The sequence below is a fragment of the Rhinolophus sinicus genome, chromosome 14 (assembly GCF_057876585.1).
Source record: "Rhinolophus sinicus isolate RSI-liver-muscle chromosome 14, RSI-T2T, whole genome shotgun sequence".
Taxonomy (NCBI): domain Eukaryota; kingdom Metazoa; phylum Chordata; class Mammalia; order Chiroptera; family Rhinolophidae; genus Rhinolophus; species Rhinolophus sinicus.
In genome coordinates, this window is record NC_142514.1 from 40388734 (window position 1) to 40411408 (window position 22675).

General features: G+C 44.5%; 1 protein-coding gene across 1 annotated transcript in view; it reads right to left on the minus strand.

The window, feature by feature from the left end:
• The window catches only part of PLPP3 (phospholipid phosphatase 3), an 80362-nt gene that overhangs the window by 18015 nt on the left and 39672 nt on the right, over positions 1-22675 (minus strand). Inside the window, exons 2-4 of the mRNA XM_019742528.3 lie at positions 20690-20847; positions 6957-7237; positions 6471-6528 (exon numbers count right to left, since the gene is read on the minus strand). Of these exons, the coding sequence (XP_019598087.1) occupies positions 6471-6528; positions 6957-7237; positions 20690-20847 (497 nt within the window). The remainder of the gene's footprint in view (positions 1-6470; positions 6529-6956; positions 7238-20689; positions 20848-22675) is intronic.

Consider the following 22675-nt stretch of genomic DNA (forward strand, 5'->3'; position numbering starts at 1 on the left):
CTAATTCAGAAGAGGAAGCCAAACCTCCTGACCACAAGGATGTAATGTCCCGGTTCTGGGCCAAACAACAAGGAGACTTTCTCAGAATCAGAATTCCTACATGGGCTTCCAAAAAGTCCTAGGCACCCTGAAAAAAAAGTGGTTAGGAATGGGGTGAGCAGAGCTGAAGAAAAACTCGGAAAGCCTAAATCACCCTGACCTCTCATAGTCCTCAGCAGCCGTGAGAGCCTGTCTAATCTGTTTTCACTTCCCCATTGGTGGTGGGAAGATCTCTGGGCTGCAAAAATCTGCTTCTCAACCATCAGTGTGACAATGCAGAAAATGCAAAGTGTTTGCCCTGCAATCAGAGCAACTAGATCTGAGTCTTTTCTCTGCTTCATACCAACTGTAAGACAAGTCACACTGCTTCTCTGAATTTCTGCTTTCTCATAAGGAACTCTGTTCATTTAAAAAAAAACAAATAAACAACAACAACAAAAAAAAATCATGTCTGTGAAAGAGACGGGCATGAATAAAATACGTTCCTTTGTGAAAAAAAGAATAAAATCTTAAAGTCCTTTTCTTATACTAAGCTTTTTCATCCAGTTGCTAAAACGGCTGGTTGTAGATACCATGAAGACAACAATAGAAAAGTAGATACCTGCATCCCCGCCCCCCACCTCCCCCCAACCAAATGATGTGTGTGAAAGTCTCTGGCACAGAGAACTCACTCCATGAATGGAGTTCTCTTCTTCCTGGTCCTAGCTTTAAAATCGGGGTCCTGTGGAATTTCAACAAAACCTCCTTAGAAAGCCCTGGCTGAATTCTAGCTGGCTCCTGGGGTCTGAACCAGCAGAGTCAGATGAGGGTGACTCACAGCCCCGTTCTTGCTAAGTCATTTGTGTTTCATTACACGATTTGCATACTGGTGAAACAGGTCGGTACTGTCCTTTCCCTTCATTTCCATTGCTCTTGGGACAGCTCTGCTAAGAGTGAAAAGGAGGCTTTTGTCCCTCCTTGTGTCCCGGCCTGCTGTCTTCCTGGAAGTCTGTCCAGATCACTGACACCCACAGGGAGACAGTTTTTCCCTCTCATCTCCTCCATGGCGCACGCTTGGCTCTGCTTCATGTGCCCGGTGACTCGTCTACATGGTGCAGAACTGGAACCTCTCTCTGGAAAATCATTCAATTACTTTCAGGACAAAAGAGAAATATTTGCTTTAGTTGATCTTGCTCCTTCTTTAGAAGGGAATCAGATCTTATTTTCTGTCACTATCAGGGAGAGAAAAAGAAAGTATCATTTTGCCGAGCACTGTTCTAGATACTGTGCTAGGTGCTTTAAATGACACAACCTGCAGTTTGCACAATCATCCTGGTAGATGGACACCACTGTGCCCATTTTACAGATGAAGAAAACAAGGCCAAAAGAGGCCACGTCACTTGTTCAAGGTAACAAGAGGCATGATTTACATGAAGGAAGATTTGCCTCTTTCTAAGTTCATGCTCTAACCACAGAACCATCTGGCTTCTTTAGGGAATTAGTGCTTTGCACACAAAGTATTGGTCTTTTCTATTGTACTTATATCTTTGGAGAAAAGAACCAATTTGAGGGGACTACATAGCTGTCATGAACGAAAGAACAACCTGCATGGGGCATTTGAACTTCGGGCTCCTCTCATTTACTGTTCACATGCTTTTGTAACACCCATCCCTGAAACACAAGTGGCCAGCTTTTGTGAGAGTTAGAGTAGAATCTCTGAGCTGACCTTAAGGTAAGGAGAGCCTGTGAATTGTCTTAGTGCACCTCCCAGCAGAGGTAACAGCCCTTTCCTCTGTGCTCTAACCCTTTATTCCACCCTCAGTCAGAGAACTCATCCCATTGTTTGGCAGCTATGTACTTTTCAGGCTTTCCACACAAGATGTGAACTCTTGTGGTGTCCCTGGATGCTGACACAGGTCTGACACTGGTCACTGACACTGGAAGGATGGATGGATGGATGGATGGATGGATGGATGGATGGGATAGAGAGGGACAAAAGGAAAAACATCTGGCACAGCGGTATATTCCCCTTGGAAACCACAATCTTGTTTCTGCAGTTTCAGACACTCCCAGGATCTGTGGGAATGTCTCGTGGGCACACCAGACCCCAGTGCTCCAGGATTCCTAACACGTTGAACAAACCTCAATGACTAACAACCACAGGCTGGAGAACATGGCTGTCCGAGGACAACCACTTCCCTGTTTCCTTGGTACCCAACCTACCCTCCACACATAAACAGTTCTCATGGGCATCGCAGTCAAGAGTCAATAGGTAAAGAGTTCAGCGAAGAGGCAACCAAGACCTTTCCGACACCACACACGCCCCTTGTGATCTATCAAGTGAGTGATGAGGAGACAAACAAAGTTCTGACTGGAATGGACAGAAGCTCAGTTTCCCTAGTGGAGATAAACAAAGAAGCGAATACATAGTACGTCAGAGGTGAGAAGTTGTGTGTGTGTGGGGGGAAGCCACAAAGGATATTAGGGAGTATCGGAGGAGGGGACTGTCATTTTACACAGGGTGGCCAGGGACGGGCAAGGGGGCAAGGGGGCAAAGAGCAGAGTCCTGGGAAAGGAGCACAGCAGGAGCAGCCGGCCCCAGAGGAATGTACTGCTGCCTAATCTGAGCTGCAAAAGGAGGGGTCAGGGCAGATGCTACCACAGGTCTTCTCAGCAAGTAACGTGCCCTCCACCCCTGGCTTCCTCTCAGATCAATGCTGTACTGAACGGAGCACCTACCGTTCTCAAAGCACCATCCTTCTTCCCACCTCTACACAGGTAGTGAGTCCTTCCAATCCTCCCACCTTCATCCGACTGGAAACCTTCCCTGGCTTCTGCCACTGTCCACTCCGGGGTAGCTGCTACAATTCTCAGCTTCCACCATCACCAACACATCCCCTTGCTTCTCCCCTGCACAATGAACTGGACTATTGTCATTGTCCACCTGCTTCTCTAGACTGCACTCCCCAAGGACTGTGACCATGCCTTCCTAATCTCCATATTCCCACCCCTGGCGCGGTGGTTGGTGCATCAGAACCACTCGCTAAATATGTGCTGGATGCTGAATGTTGAATGCACAGGGAAGTTCCTGGAGGGCAGACCCCAGGTCTGATTTAGCTCAGTAGCCCCCGAAGGTGACACAACAGAGGAGACAGCAGATACATTACACGAATGGGTGCCTGCCCTGCTGTTGGCATTTTAACTGGACATCTTCAGTCCCTGACTATGGAAGTGCAGGACCAATCCAGATGTGGTGCTCTGGGGTGGAGGCCAGGGCTCACGGGTGGGAAGCACCATTGATGTTTATATACGCTGTGGGATTTTTCTCATTAGAATATGCATTAACAAGCCCTAACCTCATCCTTAAGGTTCCGTGCCCAGAGATAATTTGGTGTTTGGGGAATGGTTTTTCCAAGCTAACTATTTTACAAATCAAAACCTAATACGGAATGCCCTGCAAAGCCCTGGGAGGCTTGACATGGCAGCTGGTGCTGAAAGGCCTGTAGTTAGGGGTGGCTGATGCTTCTGGGCGGCCACTCTCTTTGAACTCCATGGTAATGTGGGCCTAAGTTTGTCCCTGAGGGCCTCCCATCAGCAGTTAGGGTAGTTCAACCTTCTTTCAAACAGAGCCACAGAGATTGAGAGATAAACAGGCACCATCTAATTCCACTCTTTCATTTGACAGATGGGGAAAGAGGGGTCTAGAGAAAAGTGGCAATAACGCTGTAAAACAGACATGATTGTCTCCACTTTACAGGTGAGTACACTGAGGCTTGAAAGCTAAGTAACACACTCATGGTTCCATAGCTATTAATTGGCATGGCCAGAATCATCCAGGTCTGTCTGACTCTAAAGGCAAAAGCTGTTAACACTACACCCAACCAGTTCAAATGTGATTCTCTCCAAGGCTCCACAGAAGCTGGGATCGCAGGCTGTGTTAACAAAAGCACCCAACTCCAGCACTTCCTGAAGCCTAACATGAAAGAGCGGGGAGAGGGTCTAAGGGCTTCTCTGACTGGCTGCAGGATTTCCCACCAATTCTGACAGGCAGCAAACTTAATGATAGAAAACATTGCAAAATGGACATTCAAGGGGCTGACATTTCCATGTAATATCACAAAAAAACAGCCCTGGCAAAGAGCACTGCCCTTACTTTTTGGCTCTTAGCTTCAGAGGTTGTTTTAGGGCAAGATAACCTTAGAGGTGAAGAGCCCTGTATTTGTATGTGGTACATGTGAGTTGTGCATGTTGAATGCATATAAGTCCGCGAGGGTTCCTAAGAGTGTAGGGTGTGTGCATGAGGGAGTGTGTCTCCTAATGTGCTCAAGAGATGAAGGATTAAGAAGGCTCTTCTTCCTCCCCGTCTCTTCCTTTCCTCTCTCCCTTTCTAACTTTCTCCCTCCTTCTTTTTCTTCTTTCCAGGAACACAAAGGCACTGCAATTTTTCCTCCCTCAGAGAGATGCAAATAAACATTCAATCAAAATCTGCTCCGCATCCATGCCCCCTGCAGAGACTTGCTGTAATCATAGCTGGTAAGGAGGTAATTCAGTGGGGGTTGGGGGGGGTGGGCACGGTGAGAGGAGCATCTCACCCCTTAAAGCAGATCTGAAGAAAGGCAGCTCGCCTTCAGGTGAAATTGAAATCAGGGTCAAGGGCTTATATTCCTTAAGTTTATTCTGCAGGTTTGTTTTGTTTTTGTGTTCGTAGTGCAGGATAATGAAAAGCACATAAAATGATGCTGGAGTTATAAAGACCCGCTTTCAGATACCCTTTCTGCGTCTTCCTGGATGTAGACCTTTTACTGCAGACCTTCTTAGATTTCGGTTGGTTGGTCTATTTTAAACGGAAAGCAGGGTAATCACAAGGTATCTCATTGGGTTACTGAGAGAATCGAATATTACAGTGTGCGCTCCACACGGCGCCTGGCACACAGAAGGCACCAGAAACCTGTCAGCGCCTTTACCTTTGGGGCAGCTGTGGAGCACACACTGCATGGCGTAGGTTTCAAAATTATCCCGTGTTTTTCTCTTGGAAGAAAATGAAGGAATACAGAAAACTGAGCACATATGCACTCCTGTAAGCACCTTTACCAAACAGTGAGATTACATTTGTAAAATTGCTTCCAGGCCTGGGTAAAATATAGAAATGGAACAGGAAACTAAACTGAATATCTTTGCTAAGTTATCCTTTCTAAGAGCGAAGCAAACACAAAAAACAAGAAAATCAAGAATGAAGGGAAGTGTTCTTCACGAATAAATAAAATCCACATTGAATGTTTCTATAGGTTGGGGCCCACCTTTTAGTTCTGCATCCTAGGTAACGGGAAGCCCAGAGGCCTCCAGACTTGGAAAGGATTGGGGGGAAGAAACAAGACAAAACAACTTAAAAGTTTTTTCCAATTCCTAATCATGTTTCTTAAATAAGTCAAAATCAAAACGTCCTTTTTCCAAACAGCTTATGCTCCTCTGAGCTATGTCTGACCTCTCGGTGCCTTCTCGCTCTGTCCTCCCATCAAAGCAGTCGAAAGCAGGAAGTGCCTTGGCACACCAACCTCATTCAAGGGAAGAGGAAAGGCAGGGGGACCATATTTAACTGACAAAGAGAAACAGATCAGCCGCTATCTGTGCAGCAGCTGGCAGGGAACGGGATATCACCTGCACTGCCCCAGCATCTACAGGAAGTCAGAGCAGACATGGCCATGGGAAGGGCAACATGGGGATTCAGATCGTGGCTCCACTACCAGTTGAAGGACCTCCAACATGCGGCGTTGCCTCTCTGGGCCTTGGTCTCTGCATCCAAGCAATGGGGATGAGGATTTTGATACTTCCCTGTTAGTACAAGGTCACGTGTGCTCATGGACGCAGTACTTTGTAAAACATAAAATCACTCTATGTAGTCATATGATGGTGAGTTTTCAAGCTCTTCCATCAATAGACTAGAGGACCAGCATGGGGAACATTGCAAAAAACTTGACCAGGCGGCTTAAGTTTGAGCAATAGTCCTGGTATCTATGTAAATTCTGGCAGTTCACTTGCATTCTCTTGAGCCTTACTAAGTAATCCTTTCCCACAATAGAAATAATATTACTTATGACATAATAAGGTTCCTGTAAGGAGCAACCGAGTTTAATGGATTTTCAGAAAACAGTCCTTGTTCCCATAAAATGTTATACAAAGTGTCTTTTTTCACTTTATAATTTCAAAATGGGTACACAATGCTTACCAAGCAACTACAGTAATTATTTTTATTTGAAAAATAAGAAAATCCTGGAGACTAAAACAACTTCTGCGGAGGCAGTGGCGGAGTTCAGAATAGAACTCAAATTTTCTAGCTGAGCCCTTTTTCAAGGATTTCATAGTACACCTGTCCCAAACCCCCCGGGGGGGCTTTATGCACAGAAGGGATTTAAGCTGGGGCTGGGCTCCATTGGAATAAGAGGGCAGGTACTTACCACCAAATACAGCATAGTGTACATGGAGAAGGAGGCGTGGCCAGAGAAGAAGGACTTCCTGCAAGAGTAAGAGAGGGCCGTGAGAGGGCCATATTCACATCCCTGCTACACAATTGTCTGCCTGCCTTCCCTCCCTAGACTGACCTAGAGAACAGCACCGTCTTGGTTTTACATCCCAGGTGGTGCTTTGGACAGACCGCCTGTAACCTGAGGCATCGTCAAGAACACATGGACAAGCAACTGAATGAATGAATGAATGAATGAATTAATGAATTAATGAATGGACGTACCAATGCTATGTCATATTGTTTACGTATGTGTCTAGCTCAGTCATGTGACTTCCTCAAGCATAAGCACTATGCCATAGCGACCCATCTAACCCGGAGCACAGCACCGGGCCTGGCGCCTCGGAGGTGCTTAGTTAAGTGCTCACTGAACTCTCTGTCTCAAAGGGGTGCACAGCGGCCACGGGAGGAGGCGTCTCACCTGGCTTCCTGGACTTTGCTGTCATCACCTCTGCACTTATAGTTCTGAACGTAGCCCTCAGAGCAGTTGATCAGGCTGAAATCAGGATTGCAGACACTCAAGAAATGAGGACGCAGGCGTCCAATGGAGACTTTAGCAATGTCTGTGAAGGACTGGCTGATGGCACAGCCAAAGAGGAAGCAACCCACTTGCTTATAGAGGGCTGCCACGTAGGGATTCTGAATCGTTGACCGGGACTTCTCCTTCAGGTAGTAGATCCGGTAGAATTCCCCTGTGATGATCTGAAAGGAAACCAACGGGGGAATTAGGCAGTATCAAGATGCATCAACAAAACTGATGCTGTAAAGTGTATTTAATGACAAAAGAGAATGTTCAGTCTACAGCTGTAAGCTGTAATCTAGAAAATCCCAATGTTCTATTTATTAAGTACACAGACACAAATATGTTTGGGAGGAAAGATCAAAGTGCTAACTTGGTCATTATTTGCTTTTTTCAAAAAAGTCCTACATAGCTATCTAATACCTTTGTAACAAGAAAAACATAAAACCAAACATATTTATATGTAAATATACACGTATTTTTTAATGTAAGAAAGAGACAAATAAGAACTTAGCTATAGAAAAAAAAATTGATTAAAAATCAAGACAGGGTTAAGGGTGGCCAGGACATCAGAGGATCTGAGGAATCTGGGATTTGGAGGAAAGAATCACTAACGATCTAACTCTACAAAGGGCCTGAGCCTTGTGTCAGCATCGAGCCACAGTGAGGGTTTCTACAGGGGAGGGTGAATATCCCAAGACCAAGTCCTAGGTTTGAATCTAGGCTCTGCCACCTACCTGATGTCCTTCAGCAATAACTTAACCTCTCCAGGCTTAAGTTTCCTTCTATCCTTCTCCATGAAAGGAGGCTACACACCTTTCCAGAGTTGTTGGCTTAAATATGATAACATGGATGGGAAACGAGCTGGGTCATAGAAAGTGATTCTTTCATCTCCCGTTTCAGAAGTATGGTATGATGAAAAGAACACTGCACTACAAACCAAGGCACGGTTAGTACAATGCCCTTCGGAGTTGGTGAATTTCCTCAAGTCTGCCTGCATTGTTCCTTCAATTCTGAAGGAGGGCGAGTGAGTCTTGATTTTCATACCCTTCTTCCACCCCACTGTATCTACTCCTTGACACTGAGGGGACATTTATCACCACTAAAAAAAAAATAATAATAAAAGAGAGCTATCAATTATTGAATACCTACTGCATACCAGGCATTGCTTTTATATACTTCCTTTGTGAAATCCTCACAAAAACCATGATAGATATTGTTGAGGCTGGGGGGTGGGGGAACTTCTCCTGAGGGGGGGAAGCACTTCAACGGAAACGACCTGGTTTTACGTTAAGGATGGGAGGCCAGTCCATACCCTGTAAGACAATTGCCTATGATGCCTTCGCAGCAGAGGACCAATGCTGCTTTGGTGATGCACAACCACACAGCCTGCTGCCCTTGTCTTAACTCCACAGCACAGCCATGACCACTTCCTCCTGTTGCACCACAGTCCAGGGACGCCAATGTTCAACTCATCACTCACCACAAAGTCCCTTTCACACTTCCTCACAGGGCGGGATGATGAGCCACACTTGCCCTTTCAGGGAGCAGAGAGCAAGTTCACAACCACAAGGGAAGCAATCGACTGACACATCCGGGCACTCCTTTTCTAAGTCTCCTGCTATTCTTCACTGCGAGGGAAGGCGTCAAGGCATGGGGTGTGATCCAAGTCCTCAGGGGCTCCAAAGTCTGGGGAGAGGATGGCCATGTAGGAGGGAAATGCCAGCTGGGCCGCGAGGCCAGCAGGTACAGTAGTGAGAACAGCTACTTCTGCTAACATTTATACAGTGATTCTGTGTTTATAAAAGCTTGCTACTTCTAAGTACTAGACTTTGGTTTCCCAGGTCACTTTGAGTATGATTCTCTATTAGAGAGAGAAAGAACCAAGTCCTGACTTAGCTATTCCCCGGCTGAGCAGAACTATTACCTGATCCGATGGAGGTGCTCAGAGACTATTAGTTGAATGAATGAATTAATGAAAGGGAGCAGGACAGTAGTTCTCACAGCTGCCTTATGGCAAAATTAGAAATATCCTCTAAACATTACGAAGAGACCTTTGATAACATGTTGCAAAGATTAAAATCTGAGAAGCACAGCAAGTCAGAAATGAAAGGGTCCATTATATACAGAACAAACTGAGGTCCAAATTAACTCACATCTAAAGATTAGACCCAGGTGTTCCAACTCCCCACCCAGCATTCTTTCCTACCATTCATTCTAATTCCCCTTTTGAACCTGTTTACACTTTTACCCTATGTAACCTTCCAGGCTAACAAGTTCCAGATGTTTATTACCACCATCGTGTTCTCTCTTATTTTTTATTTATAAGTCATACTCACATGATTTTAGGTGCAGAGGGAAAAAAAAAAACACCACTAAACTCGGAGTCAAGGGGCCAGGGTTCGAAGGTACTCATTGAATGAATATGGGTTAAGTTAGGGTCTCCATTTGCAAAATGAGGACGCTCGATTCCGTGATTTACTACCTCATACTTGCAATAGCATTTATTCTCAACTCTGCTGTGCTACACCTCCACCACTAGCCCCCCAGCCCTGCAAAGGTAACAAGCAGGAGCAGAGGAAGGGTGCTTCCCCGGAGATAACACAGGCAAAGAGCGGAACCGGGGCCGCATGCACAACCCCCACCCTTGGACTGCTCCTGAGTTCCTCAAACCATACCATGGCCACAGATTAAGAAATTTTCTGAATTGGCTCGGCTTGAGTGTGATTTCCTGTTTAATGCTGTGAAAGAACACGCAAGTTTCCACTACAAATTAGCATCTTTTACATGAATCTACTGATTAATCTCAAGTGAGTCATCTCTCTGCTTCAGTCAGCATAGAGAGAAAGGGTTTGATTACAACTCAAGGGTTCCTTTCACTTCTAACATCCCTTCATCCTAAAACTTCGGCTTTCCATGCCACAGTCTTGCAAACAGTAAACTTCTAATTAAAATGCTTCCTTGTTGCTCATGGGAAGGTAAAGAGGTAAAAAGAACATTTGAGGGCACCTCAAATCCTCATAACAATGCTAATCATAGCAGCAATTGTTCACCTATCTTTCACACTTTATAGTTTCACTTAATCTTCAACTGTGGAGAAGATATACCCATTCTACAGATGGCGATACCAAGGCTCTGAGAGATAGCAACTTATTTGAAGGATTTGAGGCTACAGAGCAGAACCCAGCTATTCTGACTCTCAAGTTCAAAGACCCAGACCCATGCCAGACTACAGTGAGATAACTTTATTATGTCTATTGTTATTAAAAACAGTTTCCACTATAGCATAGCAATTGTATATTTTCAAGGACTGGGCCAGGCTGAAGTCATTTAGCAGACGCATGACTCCAGGACCACATGGCTTCTGGGCCAGCCTGACAGATCTTGGAGTTAATGAGCAACAAATTATGTATTTTCTCTATCCCCTTGTACAGAAGGGTCGGGGAGTCGACAACACAGCCATAAATCATCATTATGAACCAGCCGGACTTGGCTTCTTGTAATCCTAACCTTTAAAAGACCGTTTAATGAAATTCGGGCTGTGAATGACGGCCTGCATACCTCACCTCTGCAGAAGAGGCGAAGGCTTAAATTGTTCTCTGACACATTACACACCTAACTCTGGAGTCCCAGATTTACTGCTTTCGGACTTTATTCATTACTCACAATGTTTTTATTCCTGGGTAATAAAATAAGCTCTTCCCTCCCCCTCCCTCTCTCCTACAAAGGCTCTGTCCCCACCCCCAGACTCCTGCCCCTGGAGCCCTCGTTTCTGCTTCAGTCAGCAAGATGGTGATATGTAAATTTCACTGCTGAGAAAAATGCCTTCAATGTTGATCCCTTTCTGAAACAGCAAGCAACAGATTCTGGGGGGTGGGGGTAGGGGGGAGGGGCATGGCAGGCTGCCAGGTGAGCAGAGAACTCTCCCCTACCTGCCTTTTAAAGCACTTGGCACAGAATCTGGAAACTAATAAACTGGGAAAGCATTGCAATTAAGCTATGAGGGGACAGAAAGGGATCAGTCCTTGCCTGAGAACGGCTGCAGTTTGGGGGGAGGTTGTCTCAAACTCTAAGACAGCCACCCTTCCTGTCTTTTTTGGTGAAAAAGAGCTCAACAGCCCACAGATTCACAAATATTGAACTGTTCTGGAGAGGAAATCTGGAGAAATATTGGGATAGACTTTTTGGAAAGGAGAGCTTAGGGTGGTAAAAGAAGTACTGACTTTGGAGCCAGAAAATCTTTGGTCTGAATCCCATCTCTTACCTTAGGCAAGTGACTTCACCTCTCTGGGTTTAGGTCTCCTCATCTATGAAAGACGACTGATAATATCTACCTGGCAGGATTGCTAGGGGATTCAAGAAAGTGGTATGTCAGATGCCCAGGACCTAACAGAGGAGCCCTCCAAAAGTTAATTTTCTTCTTCCATTGGAGAAGGGGAAACAAAAAAATTAACAAATACTTGTAGAAAATATCTTTTCCAAGATACCCCCAAGAGCTCCTTGGAAGAGAACTTCCAAGTTCAAGTTTGGAAGTACTACCCCCTCCAGGGTAGAACCAGAAAACGTGTGTATGGATGACATTGGCTTTGACCTTTTAATCTAGTATGTCTTTTTCAGGGGAACAAAGTGGAAGGGAAATCTAAACCCAATGCAGAAAGAGCAATTCTACTGTATCTTTGGTGTTATTTTTTAACATTCCACTCTATTTTTAAATTATCTGAAGAAAAGTAAAATTTTTGCACGTAGTATCTCAATAATCTCTCCTTTTAAAGACCAGGAACTCATCTTCCCCTGCTGAATTTGAAGGACCAGCTTCCCTATACTCTGATCTGCTTGAATAATATTTGCATAGCACTTTACAGCTTTCAAAACCTTCTCACATCTACTGTGTTATTTGCTTGTCACCAACAGACTATGAATTACTAAGTTATTATCGACACTTTATAAGTGAGTAAGGTGAAGGCCAGAGAGGTCAGTGAATCACCCGGGGTCAGAAATAAGGCAGTGGCAGGACTGTCACTGTAACCTGGACTTCTTCATTCTGGTTCTTGTGCTCTGACAGCATCAAGCTGGCTTTCTCTTAGAAGTCCTAGCAGGCAGCAGGGGCTGTGTCTCCAGTGAGATGGACAGTTACAGAGCACCTGGTAAGATCACGTAATCTTGTCAGACACCTGCCCATCTAAGTCCCTTCCAGCCACAGAGCACCAAGTTATTCTTTCACATCTCAGTTATGGGGATTAATGAACTTCTTTCAGTCCAGAAGAGTTTCACTCAACAAACATTTGAGGATTGAGAACAATGAAGGAAGAAATCGTTCTCAGTTTATTTCTCAGTCCCAAGGGAAAGGAAACATGTAAAGTTACCTAGGTCCTGCTTCTAAGGATAGAGACACAAGTGAAGCTATATTTTCTCTGAAGCTTAACGCTCCATCTACTGCAATAAAATGCAGCATCTTTAGTGATTACAAATCATTGATGAAAAATTTAATTTTTGATTCTTCTCTCACTTGGTTGTCTTCAGCCTCGTAGCAAGACATCAGTGCCTCACAGACTGTAAAAGGCAATGAGAACATAGATCTGTCCAAGGTCACCCGTAGAGTTTCTGGGTAAGTCAAAACTCCAATATCTAGGATATGGACAGCAAAAAGGCCACATAGAGGCCACAGAAGCTATTCATGGTTGAAATGAGCAGCAGCTGCCCTATGCCCACCATCTTCATAAAGAAGACATTCTCTTCCCAAAACTCAGGGACTCAAACCCATAGTTCTCCTAGATGACCACCTTAGCCCGTCCGTGAAAGAATCTCCTGGCTGTTCTTTCTGTAGCATTGCCTACAACCTATCTCTTACTCCTTTTGACATTGAATTTCCTAAGCTTCCTTAATATAGCACCATGGTCCTTTTCTTCCTATTCTCAAACACCTTTTTCTTCCAGTGCCTCCACTTCCGGGTTCTACCAGATAAAGGTGGGTCTTCCCTAGGGTTGTATTCTTGCCTGTCTGCTGTGATCTCAGCTGCTTCAATAGTTTCAATTATTACTTCTGTGAAGATGACCTCCAAAAGGGTATCTCTTGCTCTCTCTAGGCTCAGTTTATACCTTACCCCTATCAGCCCTATTCCAATCTTCAGTCATATCTTCCAGCTGATTATCAAATTGATGTTATTAGCATGTCAACCTATCCATTCCACTCAGTCCAACTTCTGCCCCAAACCTCACTTTTCTTGCCTCCATTTCTGCTCAAGGTACCACCAAACATACAACTTCAAAGACATGAAATTGTAGGCTCCTCCCTCTCCCTTATCCTACTGTCAGTAAAATTCTCTTCATCCTACTTTTGCAAGGCATCTCACACAGCCATCTTTTTTCCCCTCTTTTCTCCTTGCATTGCTGTCACTGTGGTTCCGGCCTCATCTGTACCTTGGTTAGAAAATTGACCAAGCTAGCTTCAAATACAATCATCCAACTCTAGCCAGTTAATTGGAGGAATTCCCCAGCACTCAAGGAATTTCACAATATAGCTATATAATCCTTTCCTACCTTAGCTTTGTCTATTACCTTATTCTCCACTCCCCCAGCCGAGATCCAAAAACACTATTGTTCAGGCTCTACTATTGTTGAAGCAATCTCCTCTGCCTGAAAGGTCAGGTTCTCTGATGAGAGTCCTAAATCATCTTTCAAAGTAGAGCTCACCTGCCAACTAGTGTACTAGGTTAAAGTTTTGGCTCTTTTACTTGTGGGTCTTGCACAACTGAGCTTGAGAACTCTGTTTCCTTCTGTATATAAAGGAGGATGTTGACAGTACCAACAGCTCAAGGGCTGTTGTGATAATTAAATGGGTAAAAGTGCTCAATGAACGGTGATGATGATGATGAAGTCTTCGCCAAATGACAATAACCTTCAATGATCTTCCTCTGAACTCCTATAGCACTGTGTTTATCCCTCAGGCCATCTATAGCATGTGGCCTGTTTTGTACTGTAGCTCTCACCTCTCTGGGGCCCACCACCCCGCACTGCCCTGACTCTCTTCTTATTCTCCGACCAATTTTTTAGTTTCCTTAAGGGTCTCTAATAGTCTAATAGTGTAGTCAGTCTACTACATGACCTGCTTCCCCATCAGACCATAAGCTCCAAGGGCATTATCTATGTCTTATAGCTTCTAGGTCAAGGTGCCTATCGCATGCCTGCTTGTTGTAGGGGAGGTTTCACCATGTATCGACCTACACAGCAGGTTATCACTGTCGGCACAAACCACTTCATACAAAACCCTGTGATACACCATCCATCTTCCGTGGTCACCTGCCCAGTGGTCTAGATGGTTTTTCTTCCTTCATACACTGAGCTCCAAGCCCGGGAACTAAAAGCTTTGATAGGTCACTAAATAAAGACCACTCTGCACAGCACCTAGCACAGAGTGCACCTTCAGTTCAAACACTGGGCTTTGAAGCCAGACAGACCTGGGTTTTAATTCCTGCTCCCCCACCCACCAAGCAGAGTAACCTCACACTAGTCACGTCACCCTCGTAAGCCTCCCTCATTGTAAATAGGGTAAATAATACCTATCTCGTGTAGCTGTTGAAGAGGATTTAAGATAAGGCATTTTGGTTTCCGGCCCATTAGGTAGCTCACAAATGTTATCCGACTCTCTACCCCATCCTCTAACACTCACTGACTCACACCAACAGATTTTGTCAGCCTCCTAAGCATTATCACTTAAAATGGAGAATATCGTCACCTTCGTATTAGATACATTTTTCAAAGTCATTAACCCCTCAGAGCTCTACGTAACTTAGGAAGAATTACTACAGCTCTCACTCTTCCAGGGCATGAGTGGAGGTGGTTGGGAAAGGGAACAGACTACAGTAAATCTTTATCTCAATGCCTGTGTTTGTTAAATTGCAAATAGATGCCCCCTCCCACCACGCCTCTAGGGATAAGAAGGTCTCAGAAGAACTCTCTAGCCTTCTGATCAGGAGATGACACAGTTGGAGGATTAATGTGGCCCCACTCTCTGTTGGTGGTCTTGGTAATTGCACAGATGTAGTGGACTGTAAACTGGGGGTAGGGGTCTCCCACTAAGGCACCACTGGGCCAGTGTGACTTCACTTTTTTTAGAGTTGAAAACTTGACTAACCTTTAATGAGGAGGCAATCTTGGGGAACCTTGTTTTCTTGGCAGTGCTTTCTCAGATAAAGGGAGATGGGGGATGGGGAGGAAGTAATGAAGTCCAGATGTAGGCAAACTGAAGCCTGATCCTGAATAAACAAATCTTGGAGGTATCAAGCTCTTCTTCTTGTCTCTCCAGCAAGCAATTTTCATGTGGTACAGAGCACATTCCAGTGGGCAGCATGGACCACATTTAAAAGTTTAGGGAAGCAAATTGGACACTTTTCCCTGCTCCATACATCCTCTGACATCTTTTGGCCTAGTAATGCTTTTGATTGTATGCTCAAAACGGATGGCCTCCTCTGTGATTTTTACAAATATATATTGAGCACCAAAGACTATGCCTTGTACTATGTCTAGCAATACAAAATCAAATCAAACCGGTCCCTACCCTGATGCAGCTAACAGGGTAAGCAGGAAGGAGACAAGTAAACAGACACGACACTTCAGCACAGTAACTGCAAACACAGAGGTGGGTCCAGGGATCTCTGAGACCTTTGGAAGGTGGGGGAGGAGGGAGCCAAGGAATGCTTGCTGAAGAAGGAGACGTCTGCTTGTTTATGTAGTACCTACCATGTGCAAGAGGAAAAGGCCTGGTCTCTGCCTTCCAGGCACCTATTATCTAGCTGGGAAGACAAGACCGGACACAAATCACATTACAAGGCAATGTGCATTGAGGTGTTATTTGTCTGCTTGAGATGGGACAGCTTCTGGCAGTTTAGTGATGAGAGCCAACATGCAGCTATTTGGACTGAGGTTCACCCCTAGCACCTGCTACACCATGGGGGTTTGAATAATTGTGGAAGGTAGGCTGGCTTTAGAAGGCAGCCATGGTGTCATTACAAAAAAAAAGTCTTGGCCTCAGAATCAGAGGACTCCTGGTCTAGCCCTGCCCTAATTAGCTTTGAGAACGTCACTTACTATCCTTGAGCCCCCGTTACCTTAGCTGCCCCATGCGCACATCCTCTGATATCTTCCCTCCTGTCAGGTGCAAATGAGGCAATGCACACATAAAGACCACTTTGTAAACTGCACGACAGTGCAGAAATGAAAAGGAAGATTCTCACTAAGGACACACATGCTTTCATTTGATTTGACTCCCAAAACAAGCCTATGGAGTTGGTGAACTATTGTCACTTGTTTACAGAAAAGGAAGGTATCCCTCTTTTCCAAGGGAGTCAGTGGCTTTGCCTTAGGTTGAAGGGCAAGTAACAGAAAGAGTAAGCACAGAATTTGGGACATGAACCTATTAGGTTAGGTGATGCCAAAATCTGAGCTTTTTCTCCGGTTGGAATCGTTACAGAGGATTAGATTCAATGGGATCTGAGAGGAAAAGCAGCATTTTTATGGCTGGAGGGAGAAGGGGATTCACCCATGACTCACCCAGGTATCAACTCCTAGATATGAAGAATCCATATAAACCCCTTTCAGGGCTTGACCAAGGCAAGCACTGATCCCATGTTTATTTAAAAAGAATACTGAGCATTTTTTCCATATTAAAATCTTTGCCCATAATACTCTTCACAGCACAGTGCAAGGCAAAACGCAAGGAGGCTAGATAGGAGATGATATTTTACTATTTGCTCCTAATCTCATTGCAGCTAGAGTCATTAAGCCTTTACAAGGCAGGGATAGAAACCATTGCTTTGTGGATTTGGAAGGAATTCCTATTATGCTACAATTCCAGAATCTGAGATACATCTGAAAAAGAGGTCAACATGACTAGGTTTTTCCCTATCTCCTGCCATAGAAAGGTGTCTGCTTTCTCTATAACTTCTGATGATTTGCATGGCTAAAACTCCACCACCGGCATTCCATTACTTTGTTGTGGGGACGTTCAAACAGAAGCAAGGGTATCCAATCAGTCCAGGCTTCTCTTGTTTTAAACAAACCTGACATTCAGCACAGAAGGCCTTAGCAGGATGATTACATTTCCAGCTTGGAGTCCCCATCTACCAGCCCTGACTGTCACTCATGCCCTCTGACCAGGAGCAGATTCTGGATGGAGCCAGCCGGGCTCTATGACGTCATAATGGGAAAGTGGGAAGTGTGTTGTTGTTGTTGAATTTAAGCTCTATTGCTTTTCCAGAAATGAATCAACTAAAGTGAATGATTCATTCTTCCTCTGAGGTCTTTGACTTTTGTCCATGAGGACTCTGGGACTTATAGGCAGGTAAACGGGCAAGCAGGCCTCCTGCCTCCAGCTGAAATGAAAGGGCAGCTGGGTCAGGAGGTAAAGGTCCTCTTGCAAAGCGCACCAGAGCGACAGTCATGAGACCTGGGTTCTATATTGTTCATTAACTGCAAGGAAGGAGCAGGAAATATGAGTCCAAAGACTGGAGTTCCTTTGCTGATTCTATTTTTATCAGATACAGAGTCTTGGCTAAGTGAATTCACCATGTTTTGAATCTGGGTACTCAGTATAAAAATAGTTAACATTTACTGAGTGTATGGTAGGGGCCAGGCACTGAGTTACTTTACATATATTAGCTCATTTAATTCTGAAAACCTTAATAAGTAGACATATCTCCATTTCACAGATGAGCCCACTGAGTCTCAGTGAGCTTCATTAACTTGCTACACGCTCCATAGCGGAGGATCTCAGATATGAACCCGAGTTTATGCCTTTAACCACACCCTAAACTGAGAACCATAAGAATACCTAGCACTTGGGGTTCCCGTGGGGGAAAATGCTTGAACATGGTCCACAGGTTTCTAGGGCACTCGGCAGCACCTGACAAAAGATCATTATTGTGGTATCTGCTTGCCTGATCTTTCTCAGAACTATAGGAAAAGTACTACGCAAACCTACGTTGCTCACCGTGTATGGCTGGGGAAGCAGTGCTGTTCCTCATGCTCTAACCAAGACCACAACACGTGACTATTTCAAGGAAACCTGGGAGGTCAGGGAGCATTTTAATTAAAACATCAACATGACATGAGCAGATAGGCACGCCATGATTAAAATCTTAAAAGCAGATTTTTTGTAGAAATGCTAGCATTTGTCAGGCGGAAGGGGCAGGTTATGGCAAACAGCAGGGAAAGAGCTGATGCCCAGGAGTTTTGCTTGAGGAAGGAGGCACTAACAGCAGCATGGGTCTTACAGAATCTACTTTAGTGCCCTCTGTTCATCTAGCCCACAGCACAAAGTGTGTTCCCATGCACGACAGCATTTGACTCTTACAGCAATCCTCAGGAGTGAATTCAAACACCACTCTCATTTTACAGACGAGGAAAATGAGGGCTAGAGAAACTAGTGATTCACCTAATTCATACAGTCAGTACGTGCCCAGGTCTCTGAAGAGTGTCTTTCGCTGCTGTGCTGTGTGTGGGAGCAGCCCACGAGGCCAGCCAGTGACACAGAGAGTGGAGAGCATACACCATCCTGGGGCGTGTCTTTATCTTAACCACTTAGTCGGTTTCTTAAAAGCATTTAATGAACTGATCCTCCAACTGTCAAAAACACCTGTTCAAACCTTAAGTACAGGGTACTGTGCAATTATTTACCTTCTATTACAAACATCTTTTCTAGGCAAAGCCATTCTTCCTGGAGAACTCAACCCCACACTGTCAAATTGGAGAAAATAGTAAAATCAGATTTTATATTTCGGTTTTTGAACACAAAGATCTTTAGTCCACCTTTGAGAAACTACTACAGTTGCCAAATGGACTGTTTTTCTTTTGAATGTTGAAAAGAATTCTACTAGCCTCCTTCCCCCACCTCCCCAATTTCAAACTGTTGATGGTGTGCCTGGTTTGCAATGTTATTAAAAAACAAAGACAGGTCTCAAAGTTTACAACCAACGCCTAGAGTGGGGAAGTCAAAAGAAACTTCATGAAACAGGTTTCATGTACCATCAATAGGTTATATCTGATCCAGAGTAGGCAAGATTTAGCTAACTGCCTATCCCCCTGAGCAGTGCATTTGGAGAACCCAACCTCTATTCCGAAATCAAGTCTGCAAGATGGAAACAGGGCTTTGAAATAAGCCAGGCATAGGTTTGAACCCCAACTTTTATGAGCTGTAGACTTTGAGCATATCGTTTAACCCCCTTGAGCTTCTGATTTTCCACTTGTATAATGGGAATGATACCACTTATTTCACAAGTAATGATCTCAATATTAACTTCCCTCCTTCTTGAATTGCTTGCTAATACAGGCCAAAGATAAGCTTCCAGGTGGAGGCTGATACATGGATGACGCAAGGGCCTGTGAGGGAGAATTTATGATCTTCGTGGACATGATGCCTGCGCCTTTCTCCACATGACTGGGGTTTAGGAGCAAAGGACAAACTTAGACAATACTGGAGGTGTGGAATGGACAGCTGTGAAAAATGTATGACTCACAAATTATAAGACCGGATTACCATCACATACTCCCGCCCACCCCTGTCCTAAATGGACACATCTAAAATAGGGCAGTGACCTTCCAAGTAGAGCCCAGGTAGGCCAAACCCCAATTTCCATGGGCTCAAGGTAAGTGTGGAGCTTGTTCAAGCCCACGGCACATTTTTGCATCTTCCATGAGGATTTCATCCTCTAAAGGAAGATAAAGGAAGACCTGGATGTAAGTCTGGACTTTACACCTACATATGAGTAACCTGCTTAGCAGTTAAGAGTTTGCAAAGTATGTCACTATTCCTGATCTCTTACTCCTCACTGCAATGCTATGAAGCAAGATGGGCATCCTTGGTTTTAGAGACGTATAGCTCATCAGTGGAGGGCCAGGTCTAGAACAGAGGTCTCTGCATCCCAAGTCCCATTTTATTTTCACTTTGACACCACAGCCACTGGATGAGAGAACTAAACATTATACCAGAGAATGCTAGTGGCGTTATCACTGTCATAGCAGCACAGTGATGGTATGGAAAGAACCCAGAAAATGCCTGTGATATCTGACAAGGCACGTCCCCCCTCCTCTGGGGCTCAGGGCTCAGACTCTGGGGTAAGGGACAAGTAGGTTTAAAGCCCAACGCTACCTCTTATTAACCAAGTGACCTTGGGCAAAATTACTTTTACTCTGTGGACCTCAGTTTCTTAAAGATAAGAACACTATCTAGCTTCAGTGGACTGTTGTGAGGGTGAAGCATGCACAGTATTTTAGGAGGGTGCTTAGCATACTCTTAGTATACACTAAGTCCTCATGATAGCATCTGTGACTTTAAGGGAAACAACGGATAAGGAAGCCAATTTTACCATAGGCTAATTGATAGAAACAAGAGTTAAGTTCCTGTGGCAGCTCGATGTTATAACAAAAAGACATTGAACCAAACGATGTTATTTGACGGCCTGCTCTGTGTGTATGTGTGTCTCTTTAGTATTTTAAAATACCTTTAGTAACAGTATTAACTTCGTGAAGTAACGCTAACTAGCAAAATTCTAATTGATCTAACCAGTCTCTGCTGGCTCAGATATTTTCTAATATGACAGAGGGGACATCAGACAGGTTGAGCATGATGGTCTGGGCACTTACCGCAAGGATGGCGATGACAATGCCCACGGCACACAGCACAGCATCATTTATTGTCTCGCCAGTTTTCAGAGGATACTTGATGTTTTCATCATTGCAGTAAAACCCTCGGTGGTAAGGCTTGATGGTGCTTGTCTCAATGATCAGGAAGGGCAGGCCCGCTGGTCAAGATGGAACCATTGCAAATACCATGGGTGGGGGGGGGGGGGGGGGGGAAGAGAAGAGGAAAACATCAATGCAAGGAGCTTAAGAATGACCTAAAACTAAGACCACCCCAAACAACAAGGACAGTGATATTAATTCCTTGTGTTTGTGGTGAGCTACAGCCTAATGAGAGCTTTCACACTCCACACATCCTCTTTCCTCCTTTCATCACCCTCCAGAAGTGTAGCATAATCCTCGTCTTGGCCAAGAGCACAGAAGGAGGCAATGGAAGAGCCAGGACAGGAGCATTTCCACTGCCCTATAACATCCTGTTAAAAATTAAAGTCTAATTTGTAATAATTACTAGCACAGCCCCAAATCTAATGATATCTCATTATGCCTTCGAGTACATTCTTCTCTTAAGTCTTAACCATTTCCCTTTGAGAAGTTCATCCTAAGGCTCCATCCTCTGCGTTGCATGGAGTAGTGAAGGCCTTGGAGTCAGGTCACCTGATTTTGAATCCCAGGTCCACCACTTCCTATCAGTGTGACCTCTGGTTCTCACGCCATCTTCCTGAACCTCAGCTTCCCCGTATATTAAGGAAGTAGTGGTGGTGACTAAAGGAGAACGAAGCACATAAAAGACTAGCACAGTGCCTGGCACATAGTAGCTGCTCAATGAATGCCATTTCCTGTCTTTGTCTTTTACTGTTCAAAGAGTCCTGGAGAAGACTGAGCAGAGTTGAGCTGGGCCCTGATGCCTGCAGACCTGGAGCAGAGCCCAAGGGCATGTGAGAGTAACAAGCTGCTCATGCAGCTGCTGCTGGTTTAATCAGTAGCCAGCTCAGACTATTCTCTTAAAGGTCATGGTAAATGGATTCCATCACCTGCCAGGAAAAAGTCCCTCATAACCCTAAAGTAAAAAGTGAAAGCCGCCAGTATCTCTTGCTTGAACAATGCAAAGGACTCCCACTCAGTTTTCTGGCCTTCACTGCCTCTTACACATATCCACCACTTTACTTCCTGACCACGAGCATGTCATTAAAAAGCCTCTTCGATGGTTTCCCATTGCACAGGACAAGATAAAGTATGACCTACAGAGTTCCCCATGACCTGAACGAACCTCTCCTCTCTAGACTCAGGGTCTGCTGTCCCCCATTGACCCATCCTACAAGAAAACCGTACAGAGATATCCTATCTTGGTTTAGACTCTTCTCTTAGACTGGAAGACTTGTTTCTACCCTACCACCCAAGCCCCAATGCCACCTCACAAAGTAAACAGGTGAGCCACTGAATGTTAGGATTAGGGAAGACCATGAAAAACATCTGGTTAACGGCAACATCCACCCCTGGTGTGCACCTACATTGTGTGAAGTACTTTACAGCCATTTTTGCACTGAATCTTCCAATAATCCTGAGAGGTCATTGTAAAGCATTATTTAAGCATGAATATCACTCATCTTTAAGCGGAAAAAACAGAGACTCAGGGAGACTATTGAGCTCACTCAGTTTCTTAGTCCATCCCAGAATGCCTAAATCCCTAATTTAACTTTGCAAATTGGTTTCATCCAAATGTGAATTTCACTAGCTGAAAAATCCCAAGATAACCAGTTGTGGGGGAAAAAAAATTCCAGTTTCATGTTCTTCAAAAAGAATTAAATGCACGTCACGTTGCTGGAAGGCTCACACCATCTCTTTAAAAAAAAAAAAAAGTACCATGAATGCCACAATTTTTCAATTACTCTGGTCCAGACCTGCAGTGATAAAAATGCTCACTTTCAAAAAAGTGTATTTATGTATCACTGTGCATACACACATGGATTTATTTGATTTTATTCTTTGGAT